The 13,331-nt window shown below is 42.7% G+C and overlaps 1 protein-coding gene across 2 annotated transcripts in view; it reads left to right on the forward strand.

Moving 5' to 3' along the window:
• Positions 1 to 13,331, forward strand: part of LOC127602212 (sarcoplasmic/endoplasmic reticulum calcium ATPase 2-like) — a 43,352-nt gene that overhangs the window by 22,096 nt on the left and 7,925 nt on the right. Inside the window, exons 4-8 of one of the 2 annotated variants that reach the window (XM_052068207.1) lie at positions 2,661 to 2,765; positions 3,464 to 3,602; positions 11,655 to 11,735; positions 12,016 to 12,101; positions 12,225 to 12,689. The exons of the other annotated variant lie outside the window; for it this stretch is intronic. Coding sequence (XP_051924167.1) covers positions 2,661 to 2,765; positions 3,464 to 3,602; positions 11,655 to 11,735; positions 12,016 to 12,101; positions 12,225 to 12,689 — 876 coding nt within the window. The remainder of the gene's footprint in view (positions 1 to 2,660; positions 2,766 to 3,463; positions 3,603 to 11,654; positions 11,736 to 12,015; positions 12,102 to 12,224; positions 12,690 to 13,331) is intronic. 2 annotated transcript variants of the gene reach the window in all.

Here is a 13,331-nt window from a genome sequence, read left to right on the forward strand (position 1 = left end):
TTGATCAGAACCTGGACAGGCAATGATCATTGTGACTCGTGAATCATACCTGGTTCATGTGTTTGTGAGGAGGAAGGGAAAGAAATTCAGTTCACCAACGCCTCCCTTCCTCCTGGTGAGCCCTGTCTTTTTGGCAACTCGGCACACCTGGTGAGAATGTCTACTCCCTGGCCACAGTGGAGGCAGAGTTTGTTAATTATGCGTCACTGTCACTCAGCGGAGGAGAGTCGGGCCCTTCCCAACTGCATGGGTTCCTTGGGGGGGAGGTTGTGCTGGATGGAGGAAGCCGATTTTTGACGGCTACTAGCTGTTCACTCACTCAACCGGGTCAGGTTGGGAGAGAGTCGCTGTAGGTGTTCCACCATTTACTGCAATGTCATCTTGTGTTGGCTCACCAGTGTTCCTTGCGCAGAGTGCACAAGATTGAGATGCTCCGTCTCTGCCTGGTCCATTTTTGTTTTGGCCAGAAGATTCTGTTTGCCGCGAGGCAAACAAAAAGGCTCGGACCCAAGGAGGCAGAGAGAGACACCAAAAACTAATTTATTTTGTCCAAAGTAGCAACACAAAATTAATATACTCAAAAACAAAACCAAAGTAGCAACTGAAAATCACCTTCTTCAGGGACATGCTTATGATCAAAAGATACACGAGATTACCAGGTGACTCTTGGGTTGACCACATGGCAGGCGGAAAAACGGCAACATAGCAAGACAGTGTGAACATCAAGGATTATCCAGCATCAAACAATGGGAGAAACTGGTTAAATAGGCTGCCACAGATTCGAGCTGACGTGGCACAAGTGAGGAGGTGAGTGTCCACCTCTGAGTTTGGCCCCGCCTCCTGCCATACTTCTGCACTGAAGAGATGGAGGAAGGGGAGGAGCAGGAGTAGGCAGAGCAATATGGCAACGGTGAAACAGAACAATGATATCATGGTCACACGGTCACACTGCATTATGCGATGCCCAATTTGGATTTTGTTTGGTCAATTGTTTTATTATTCCAAGATTCTAAAGATTATCATTGCTATCACAAAAATAATTGAAACTTCGCATTGAGGTAATGTTTATGGAAGTTAATATGTAGGCCTCAACCCCAACTTTCAGCAATTGTAAGATTTCATGCTTGGACTAACCGGTCCTCCAATATATTTATCTGTTTTGAAACATGTTTTATTGCCACAGTTTTTTTCTCCCTTGTCTGCCATTGCTTTTCATCTTGTGCAACGTGCCCAGGTCCATACTGCAGTTGCATGGATACATATCTGAAGAGTCCTGGGTTTTACTTGAAAATCAGAATGATGTTGTTCATATGGCTTGGGGAAAAAAAAAAAAAACAATCGTAGATGACCAGCACAATGATGGAAGCTTAGCAAATTGGTGGCGGGGATGCACTTTGTATTGAAAATGATATGCATAGTGATTTTGGTTGTTTTTGCAGGTTGATCTCAATGGGAAATGAAGTGTAAATATACGAGTCATATAAAAATACCTCATGCATAGGATGTGATTCATATAGCTCCAAGTTCGTGTGCATGTAGCGCTGATATGCAGTGTAAAGCAGCCAGTCAGGTGATAGGGAGGTGTTGGTGGTTGGTGTGTGACAAGGGAACAGAGCCCCACTCAAGACCAAATTTGGGCCCTTACTGTTCAGTATTTTCAGGCCTATTGTTTAAATGGCCTGTTTAGAAGTAATCAAAGCGGCACAACATGAATTATGTCTAAATAAACGGTTTCTCAAAACGGCTGCATGTACGAGAGACGTGTTCATGGTTTAATGACTGGTTATCAAGACAACGACATACAGTTTACAACCCGCACAGCGAGAAGATTGATCAGTTGTGCTTGGTGTACTTGCCACTGTTCAACTTTAAAAGCACGTGGTCAGACATATGATGCCTCTCGGGGCACACATTTTTACACAGCAACACAAGTGAATCTAGCATTTCTGAACATAATTCTGTCATCTATCGAGTAACCTCTGGGATGATTTTTTTTCTCCTCTTTTTATCATAGCAATTACTCATACCCACTTTGTAAAGTTGTTGAGTGGTGTAGAAAGTCAGTTTCCATATTCTTTGAACTATATGTCGCACCAGTCTAAAAATGCATCAAGAAGAAGAAAAAACTTACATAAATCGCTCCGGAGTACAAGTCCGGTTGGATTGGAAACTTCCGCTTCTAACTCCAGAAATATTATTCTTTTTAGATTCCAGTGGCGAACCTTCACTAAAAGGTAGCATCTTGGTAATTTATTGCATCTTGGAGTGCTGTAAATTCAACACTTTTTTTTAGCCGAAGCTGTATGTTGGCGGCAGCTGCAAATTTGTGCCACACATTAGTATCTATGACTATTCTATTTTTTTCTTCTTCATTTCTTCTTTTACTGTCTGTTGAAGATTAGTAAATACTTTCACTGCATGACCGTGGCAATCTAAAATGCCGAAAAGAGACAAAATGCTCAAATCCTTCCAGATGGTGCTACTGCCACCTCTCTCTGATGCAAACGTGACACCATTGACTGCTCTTACCACAGTGGACAGCTTATGTTATCAGGTTACAGGGTGCATGAAATTGTTAATACTGTCACACACCAAAACTTTCTTTCGACTGTGATTACCACCCATAACTTGTAATTTATCGTTTCATGTGTTTGTTTTAGGTCCTGGCCTGGTTTGAGGAGGGAGAAGAAACTATTACTGCCTTCGTGGAACCTTTTGTAATTTTACTCATTCTTATTGCCAATGCCATTGTTGGGGTGTGGCAGGTGAGTAGTTCTTACACGTTCGCTTTTTAAACACATCGCAGTTTGTCGTCTCACATCACCTCATCTTGTCATTTTGCGAATATGACAATTCCCCCACAAACTGAATGCTACCAATCACACTTTTACTATAATAATGATAAACGCATTTGTGAACTTTAGTACTCTAATACACTAAAAGTGCACAGCTAGTAAGCTTCTCAGCTGAAACATCATAAAAGTGCTCTATTATTTATTTTAAAATTGGTGACCAGCAATGCTGCAGATTGATTTTTTTTTTTCTATTATAAAATCATAGGTGTATGAGTAGACACAATAGTCCGATACAACATGCTTGTAAAGGTAAATTGGCTAGAATGGCAGCTACAGAAGGTCACCTATTGTTGTTGTTTTTTTTTTTTTGTTTGTTTTTTTTTAAATATAGAAAAAAACCCAGTTCATTGGTAGGAGGACCTGGACTCCTCTTGTCGTTAATCAGCCAATTGATGTAACCATTGAAACAGGCAAGTATTTTAATAAATTATTTAGGCGGTTCAACAAAAGACTTAAGATGACTTAACACTGCGCCACAGAGAGAAAATCAAACCACATTAGCTGTTTCGGACTACAAACTCTTTAAACTGCACTCATCACTCAGCACAGAATTTTGTAAACGAAGAAATGTGTACACTTACACTAAATTGAGGTCATGCTGATTTTAGGAACGTAATGCCGAGGATGCCATTGAGGCGCTGAAGGAGTATGAGCCTGAGATGGGGAAAGTGTACCGGCAGGATAGAAAGACAGTCCAGAGGATCAAAGCCAGAGACATTGTTCCCGGAGACATCGTTGAAGTTGCTGGTAAGAAAACCCGTTCTTCTGCATTCCGGTCAGTACATATGGCAAAAGGGCCTATGTGATTCATTCAACGTAATGTGGCTTTGTTGGCTAATATGTTACAAAGCAGGTAAACCGATTTTTAAAATTTATATCCAACCTTAGTTGATCATGAGACTGAACAGCGGGATCTCAGATGACGGAGAAAAAAAAGCCAATTTTGAGAACTCTTAAATTAAGTGCTCTGGTATACTTTTACTTATGTTTAGGTGTATGCGCTCGCATCGTGTGTTGACTCTGCATTCTCACAGGACTCAATCCTGTGCTGCATGCCAACTAGTGCTCATTCTTGCTGCCGTCCAGGCAACCCTCCCACAGTTCTTCCAAACGGATCAATTCACTGACTTGTCTATGGAATGCTTGAGTCTTTGAGCTGCAGTATTATCTGGGAATTGCGTTTTAACCTTTCGCCTCTGAAGTGATGCAGAATCTTTCTGTGTGTAGTACTTGCTTTTATTTATAGCTAGTCCTAGATGGTTTGGATCATGGAATGCTGTATTTATAGCAGGCACTGGTGAAGATGACAGGTGTCTGGTCTCAACCACGTACTATATGCCCCTTTGTTTAGTTTTTGGCACACATGGCGGATTACATGAATGGGTAGCAACCTTGAGAAGGGCAACTGTTTTGTACGTTATTGCGTTATTGTGTGATAGTTATTTGATCATGTGCTGACAGATGTAGTATGTTGTCAGAAGCTTGCGGGATAATAAAAAAAAAGCAACATAACATGCATGAAGTCCAGATAAACCTCTGACTTCAAGAGCTTTACAATATTCATTTTCATTAATGGTGTTTTCCTGAACCTTCAAAGTGACCTTTGCCTTGTTTTGACGATTGATCAGATTGCTGAATGTTTTTGAATAGAAGCTAATTACAAATGTGTTCGTCTTTCTATTTAATATGCAGTAATTTATTTCAAGTAGTTATGAACACAATAAAGTAATCCGTATTACAGATGTATTTATTTATAAATGTTTTGGTTTTATAGATTAGGTGTACGCCAAAATAAATGCAAAGGTCATGGGTTCAATTCCGGCCTTGGGCCTTCCTGTGTGGCGTTTGCATGTTCTCCCCTGTGTGGATTTTCTCCGGGTACTCCGGTTTCCACCCATGTTCCCAAAAGCACGCATGGCAGGCTGATTGAACACTCGAAACTGTCCCTGTGTGTACGAGCGCAAGCGCGGATGGCTGTTTGTCTCTGTGCCCTGCGATTGCCTGCCAATCGGTTCAGGGTGTCCCCCGCAGATAGCTGTGATAGGCTCCAGCACCCGCCTTGTGAGGATAAAGCGGATTAGAAAATGGATAGATGGTCTGTGTGTGTGTGTGAATATATAATATGCAATGTTAATTTTAATTCATTCATTGTTCAGCCCTACCCTGGGCCGGTTGTTGGTCAGTGTTGTTGGCGCATAGGGAACAAAAAGTACATTTCACACTCACATTTATGTGTATGGGCTATTTAGTCTCTTCACTGAACCGAACACCCATGTATTTGGTGTGTGGGAGGAAACCTGAGCCTAGAGAAAGTAGTTGAAACATTTCTCACTGAATTTGGTGATTTCATAAAACACTATGTTGCCAGGTTACATTTTTGTTTTTGGCGGCTCTCTATCCTTTCACAGATCAGCAGATCACAGTGCATTTGCTCTGAGCTGGCTGTGAGGTTGTTGGGCTGGTGGGTAGTACAGCCCTGTGAGAAGGGTGGCAAGAGGGAGGCTCTCATCTGGTCCTATTGTGTCCGAGAGAGATGGCCTTATAGGGAAGCACTTTGTGGTGAAGCTTACTCCACCATGCTCAATGCACAGTGACCCTGCCCATCAGCACTGCACCCTCAGCTAGGATTCCAGACACTGGGGATAGTATGTGGCCTTTAAGTGGTCTGTCAAGCGTCCAGTGTCACCGAGGGACTGTCTTTTGGCAATTGTTCATGACTTGTCAGTAAGACGGAGATGGATGGCCTCATCTTGCTGATAGGGCTGTTGCCGTTGGAAACCTAAACTTCATGTGTAGGTTTCATCAAAGTGGCACAAATCATGTCTGAAATTGGCATTTATGTTGGTTTTTGATGCAGTAGGGGTCGAAGGTCACGGGCATGCAATGTTGATTTTTGTCCCTGCCGCTTACATGCATTGATTTCTCCAGATTCTCTGAAGCTTTTGAATATTATTCTGGTAAATGAAGAAATCCCTAAATTCCTTTCAATTATACATTGAGGAACAATTGTCCTTAAACTGTTTGAATTTTTTGTCACGAGTAAACCTCGCCCCATCTTTGCTTATGAACGACTGAGCAATTTAGGGAAGCTCTTTTCATCGCACCCACCTGTTCCCAGTTGACCTGTTCACCTCTGGGATGTTCCAAACAGGTTTTTGATCAGCGTTCCTCAACTTTCTCAGTTTTTTTTTTTTTTAGCCACCTGTTCCAGCTTTTTTTTTTCTTTAACGTTGCCGCCATAAAATTCAACATTAATGATTATTTTCTGAAAAAACTAATAACGTTTATCAGTTTGAACATGACAAGTTTTGCCTGTGTAATGGATTCAACTAAATACAGGTTGAACATGATTTACAAATGATTGGATTCCATTTTTATTTGCTTTACACAACTTCCCAACTCCATTGGGATTTGGTTTGCAGTGTTTTTTTTCCCTTCCTCTCTTTAATACACTAATTCAAAGATCCAAATTGTTAAGACTTTGTTAAGACATTTAACATTTTGGATACTGTATTACACACCTTGTTTTGCCTCCGTATGTCAAGCACCGTGTTAATTTTGATAAAAGCTTCTGTGGTCTTAGTTTTTGTTGCCATGGGAACCACAACACAGTTACATGCTATGTGAAGGCTGAGCTGGCGGCTGCTTAAGATTCATCACGACAGAAGGCAAAGCAGAGATTTCAAGGAGACTGTGCTGTTATTGCGTAACAGAGGTTTGATTGGTCCCAAAGATTTTTGCATTGTAGTCAACACAAGAATGAATTCAATCATTCATTCATTCATTCATCCACCTTCCGAGCCGCTCGATCCTCACTAGGGTCGCGGGGGGTGCTGGAGCCTATCCCAGCTGTCTTCGGGCAGTAGGCGGGGGACACCCTGAACGGGTTGCCAGCTAATCGCAGGGCACACAAAGAGAAACAACCATTCACACTCCCAATCATACCTATGGAAAATTTTGAGTGTTCCATTAACCCAGTGGTGTCAAACTCATTTTTGTCGTGGGCCACATTTAAGTTACTATTTCCCTTGGAGGGCCGTTATGCCTGAAACCATATAAAAGTTCAATAATTCCACTATTGTTTAAGTTACTGTGGTGAGGGTTTTGGTAACAAGAAAATGCGTGCGTCCGTTATTTATTACATATGAGAATTTAAACTTTTGGTCGATTTTAGCAAGCATTATGGAAGTTGACATGTTTCATTTGCTCTCGTGGGCCACATAAAATGATGTGGCGGGCCAGATCTGGCCCCCGGGCCTTGAGTTTGACACCTGTGCATTAACCTATGGTGGATGTTTTTGGAATATGAGAGGAAACCATAGTACCCGTAGAAAACCACGCAGGTACGGGGAGAACATGCAAATTCCAGGGCCAGATTTGAACCCATAACCTCTGTACTATGATGCCGGCGTGCGCTCTAGCGCAATAGTGTTAGGGTTAATGAATATTTTTTTTTCTGATCATTCAATTTAATTGATGGAATGATTGATGCTAAAAATATTCAATAATTGCAGCCCTTGTGAACAAATTGCAAAGCAAAACTGTGAATAGGTATGTCACAACGCACTGAGGTCACCTACGCGCAGGAAGACGGAAGCGGAAGTGAAGCTATTTGCATTTCACGCTGAACCTATGCTGCCTGCCTAAGATGAAGCTTCGCATACGAGTCGAAACAAGTTCAAATTAATGAAGTGCAAATGAGCGAGATTCATGTTAATGTGCATAAACTAACATTTGCCCTCTGGCGAGCTAGGTGTCTGTGAAATATGATTACGGTTGAATTTGTGGCTTGTTTATTATCATGGTGACAAGTAGAGTATATGCCCACGGCTGTACAATTACATCAGACAGGGTGCTTGTAAATTTTGCTTAGTGTCGGCACTCGGGATTTAGTGATATGCGGCCGGTGCAGCGTCATGTGGATCAAGAACATGACAAAGTTGGTCAGAGAGGATTTAACTGTAAAATGGGTCGGAACAAATGAAGGGAATATTTGTTTCCTCTCGGGTCTGGAATGTCTTAATTTGAACACTGCAACAACATCTAGTCGTAAAAAGAATATTTGTCTCATTCCTAGTCGACTCGACAGTATTTATAGAGCACTTTAGAACATCCACCACTGTAAATGAAGTGAAGTTCATGAGCAAAATAAGTCCTACAAAAGCAAACGGTAAAACAAAACATTAAGACGACGTAAAAAGCATATTAACAGTAAAACTAAAAAACAGTCTTGTGCTGAGTCAAAAGCCAACGCCTTTTAAAAACAAATGCCGTAGGTTTGTGATGTGAGATGCGCTAAGTTGAAACTGAAATGTATGTTTAGGTTAGAAATTGCGCCACTGAATGTTTTTTTTTCTAGACAAGAAAATACAATTTACTACTCATGCACAATGTGAATTAAAGAAATAAATAGATTTTTGCTTGCCCAAGCAAAAATCTATTTTATCCACGTCCGTGATTATGTGATAGAACTTTCAGTGAGTTACGAGAATATTGGCTGCAGTGCGATAACTCACCAGTTGTATTATCGTATTTTTAATGTTTTGATGAACCACTTGCTCTTGTTCCCCAGGTTTAACCTGCACAAAATTAGTTCTCAAATTTATGAAGCTGCCCCTCAAATATAATTTTGAGCCGCACTCTTTTTAAGAGTACTCCACACAGGAAAAATGGACTCGGATGCAGCTAAATTAAGAGTACCGGTGCATTTTACTGTTTCAAGTGGCTACCAAGATTTTATACTGATAATTCTGTCAAAGACCTTTTCGGCACATACTCGCAGAAGAAATGGTAAAATGTGAAGATTTTTACACCTGTAAAAGTGTGACATCAAAAAAATGTCAGACCATGGCAAAGACATATTCATTTGGAGACTGGCTTTACAATGAAGCGGCCGTTGAGGAAGGCTGCTTTGGAGAGCTGTCATGTTGACTCTTGTGTCATGGCCCTCCTACTTGACAGGACGTCAACCTTTTGTCCTGCTGCCATCAGCACATGGACACCCTCCTGGCTGCCCCTGAGGAAGCCTGGCCGGCTAAACCTCATGCTGTACCCGAACACACGGCAGGGGCAGGTGCCAGTCAAAGCTGCCAGCTTATGTTGTGCTGTTGCCTCGCTTGCTGTTGAAAGGTCTATTTTAAAAGGCACCTCTGTGAGTCATACTGTGTAAATGTATCACCAAGCCTGAACTCTGTGGACCTCATCACCTGTTGGCAAACACAGAGGTGCAAAAGTGTGGATGGCTGATGAGATGCTTGGACCGCGACCAAGCAGGATGTTGACACAAAATGACAGCTGATTTACACAGCACACTTACTCAGAGCAGGCCTGCAGTGTAACAAAGACCCCTGGACAATCCCAGTGTTTCTTAAAAATTTAAAACTCAGCTGCAGGCCCCCATTGTTGGAAAGTCAGTCTCCGCAGTCTTTTTGTCCTAAGTAATGACCCGAAGGCAGGAAGTGTTGCGTAACTGCGGAGACTAGGCAAAAAATGGCATGGTAGGAAAACTGCTCGTTCCAGTGATAAAGCTAAAGTGAGTCTAAATTGCAAATTCTCACGGAACTTTGGAACAGCCTTGCGTGTGCATATGTTATATCCATCCCAACACGGAGTGTTGGTACAGTAGCCGCACCTATCTATGAGCCAGGATTAGTGACCTTCTCAGAAGTGAAGCTTTTATTGTTCCAGTGGTTCCGTGTATGGATGCTCCAGTGTTAGACGTCAGTCCTTCTGAGAAATGATGTCTGTCTGGATTGGACAATAGTTGATGACAGGTCAACCTTTCTGGCAGCGCTGTGAGGACACTTAATGAGTTGCCCGTCATCGTCTACCTTCTCCAAGGATCAGGACTGAAGCCCCAGTCCCCATGTGTTCAAGTGCACGGAACTGTAAAAAGGCTGAAAACGGACAGTGACAACAGTGAAAACGGACACCGGCCTGTTAATGGAATGTATTTTGATGCTTTGTATTTTAAGTAAAGTATCGAGTAGACGGGTTTGTCCTTTTGTCTCTTCTTGTGTTGCCGCAGTTGATGTGGAGACAGCTGCCATCATACGGCCACATTTAAACCTGATCAGAGCATTGGGGAAGATATTGGAATACTTTTTCCATTTTCGGCTTTGTGCATTGTTGGGGCCCTTCCCTACTCTAAAGGTCACGTTGGTTTTATCTTACAATAGTGCTTCCCTTATATAGGCTCATCATATACAGCGGCGTGATAATATATTTTACACCCTTTCCGATTTCGGGGTGGGGGTTTTTTTTGTGTGTGTGTATGCATGTATATTTTTAATTGAAATGTTTGCTAAGATTTTAAAGCCAATTTTGATACCCCCCCCCAACCCCCAAGTATAGTAAACCCCACCTACTCATGGTGATACTGACCAAGGCCATCACAAATAGTGAAAATCTGCAAATATTTGATGCTCCTCCCACTTCCAAAATGGGTTTGTATTTGCGTGTAGACCACAAAAGATGACAGCAGAGCACTTATAACTAAGAGGATTATAAAGCACCAACATCATGCATCTAGAACGGGGGTGGGCAACTATCCTGCATGTTTTGGAAGTTGGCCACCTTCAACACACTTGATTTAAATGATCGGGTGATCAGCCATTTGCAAGCTCTGCAGTAGCCTGATCACATGCAGGATAGTGGCCCTAGAGGACCGGAGTTGCCCACTCCTGATCTAGAACGTGAACCCCTAAACGACTGTTTCAGTCAGTAAAGTATTGAACAAAAGTGAACCATGGTCATAGCCACTATCTCTAAATGGAGAAAACTGGGAACGGCGGTGTACCTTCCGAGGAGTTGTCAGCCAACCAAACTTACTCCAATGTTGGCGCCCAGAGTAGGTCTGGGGCATAGCGCGGTCAAATTATGTGCAGGAACGAGCTACGCAAGTGTTGGTATGTTCACAACACGCAAACAGCTTAGCGCAACCGAAATGGGCTGTTGTCATATTTAATGAATGAAACAGGAAGACATCCGCCACACATATCCTCAGATTACAGAATCTGCCTGCACTTCGATCAATTTCAACAAAGTTGTGTTACACTATGTGTGCCAATACTAAAAACTAGATTTTGCAAAGAGGAATTGGTCAAAATTCCTCCCATAGCAATGTCAAAGCTCATGACCCCATATTGCAAATTCTTGATTTTAGTCATTTATTTTTGTAATTTTTAATAGTGAGCCAGTCAGATAGGTTTGGATCGTTTTCCCATTAATAAATAAAAATCATTTTAAAACGCCATTTTATATTTACTTGAGTTGCCCTTGTGAAATGTTAAAATTGGATTATTGATCTGAAAAACCAAAGAGTAATAAATGTGCAAAACAGCAGGGGGCAAATGGCGTTTCACTGTCTTGGTGTCTACATGCTTTCGGTCCACAATTTGGTGTTGAAGAAGGGGCGAGTATAGGCTTACACCGTACATTGTTTGAACTTGAGCCATTTCCGCAGTTTCATTTTGTGCAGCATTAGGAAGCTGAATTGGGTCGCCACAATCCCAAATTGGTCTTTTCCCTTGAGACAAGCCATTTATGGCTCACAAGTCCTCCATTTCCTCCTTTCCGTGGTTCTTTCACCTTTCCTGCAGTGATGTCAGCACTGCCCAATGGCCTTGGGACAACCCCCTCTGCAATAAGCTACCACTTCCTCCATTTAGATTACATGAACACCAAGTTACCATCTGCAGATTCTAGCTCATATTTGGTGAATACGCATACACGGGTGGCTTCATGCCATTGGAAACATGCTTGACGTTTTTTGCACTGATATGTTTTGTTGGCTTTCAGTTGGAGATAAAGTGCCCGCTGACATCCGTATATGTTCAATCAAGTCAACGACCCTGAGAGTGGACCAATCCATTCTAACTGGTAAGTTATGAAACTGCTTTGAGCAAGTCCATGATAGACATCCAACTGAAATTTTACCTGTAGACTTCTGTAGTTTGAATTACTGACGGCGCGAATGCTCTCGCCTACTCTCGTATTTTTGCCCGGGGCAATCCAAGTCCCACTTCACTGCTCTCTGGTTGTATACATTGATGCGCCATCTTTACGTTATTTCTTAGTCACTGCTGCATGTGGATAACGCCTGCGTTTTATCCCAATTCATCTGCTGTCTTCTCAATGAAACATGTGCTCGTCTTTGCAGGAGAGTCTGTCTCCGTCATCAAACATACAGACCCCGTGCCTGACCCCCGTGCTGTCAATCAAGACAAGAAGAACATGCTTTTCTCTGTAAGTATACTTCTCCTCCAATGATGAAACATCCCGTTGACGTATTCTTGTCGGTCAGTGTCCCAGAACAAAAATGCCTCCGTTGGCTGCCGCAGTTGCCCCCAACATTACTTGTTATTTCAGGGTACCAACATTGCTGCTGGGAAAGCCGTGGGTGTGGCGGTGGCCACGGGTGTCAACACCGAGATCGGTAAGATCCGTGATGAGATGGCAGCAACCGAGCAGGAGAAGACACCCCTGCAACAGAAGCTGGATGAGTTTGGCGAACAGCTTTCCAAGGTCATTTCCCTCATCTGCATCGCGGTGTGGATAATCAACATCGGGCATTTCAATGACCCCGTGCATGGAGGCTCCTGGATCCGAGGGGCTGTCTACTACTTCAAGATTGCGGTCGCACTGGCTGTGGCCGCCATCCCTGAAGGGTTGCCCGCTGTCATTACCACGTGCTTGGCTCTGGGCACCCGCCGCATGGCCAAGAAGAACGCCATTGTCCGCAGCTTGCCGTCTGTGGAGACTCTGGGCTGCACCTCGGTCATTTGTTCTGACAAGACAGGAACTCTGACCACCAATCAGATGTCTGTCTGCCGAGTAAGTCTCACACCTGGCATTACAAAGTTGTTTGGTAGCCTGCTCTTAGTTCTCTGATGTTTGAAGAAGAAAGGAGCGAAGTTGCCAGGCCGTTACGGTTTGCTCAAGTAACACTGCAAATACTGTTTCCCTTGTGATCATGCTGCAGATTATTTAGCCATAAGGCAACATGCAGGCACTTGTCTTGCCCACATTGAGCACTCGGATGACTTGCTTCTCTTATATAACTCTCCTTGCGTCATCAAGAGGAAAAGAAGCCAAACGGTGCTTCCGTTGTCTCTTTGGAATAAGATTGATTTATTATTCTCTAGAATACCTCTATTGGATGCTCAATCATTCATTGGCGCTTAAACGCTGCCGTTAGAAGTTGATTTGCTCCTTTGAATAAAACGGTTGAATTGTGTCAATATTTACCAACCTGGAACTGAAAATTATTCGTAATTATATGAAGCCTCTGGAGACGAAACATGATACACGTAGACACACAACGCTCATTCTAAATGTGCTTTTGCTCCCGCACTACTTGAAGAATAATATGTTTTACTATTGCCCAACCAGAAGTGACCCAGGCTTTGGGTCCTCCATTTTCTTTTCATATCATTCACTCTTACAGTGCTATGCGTGTGTGTTTTGCCAGATGCC

This window comes from Hippocampus zosterae, chromosome 6 (genome assembly GCF_025434085.1).
Source record: "Hippocampus zosterae strain Florida chromosome 6, ASM2543408v3, whole genome shotgun sequence".
NCBI lineage: Eukaryota > Metazoa > Chordata > Actinopteri > Syngnathiformes > Syngnathidae > Hippocampus > Hippocampus zosterae.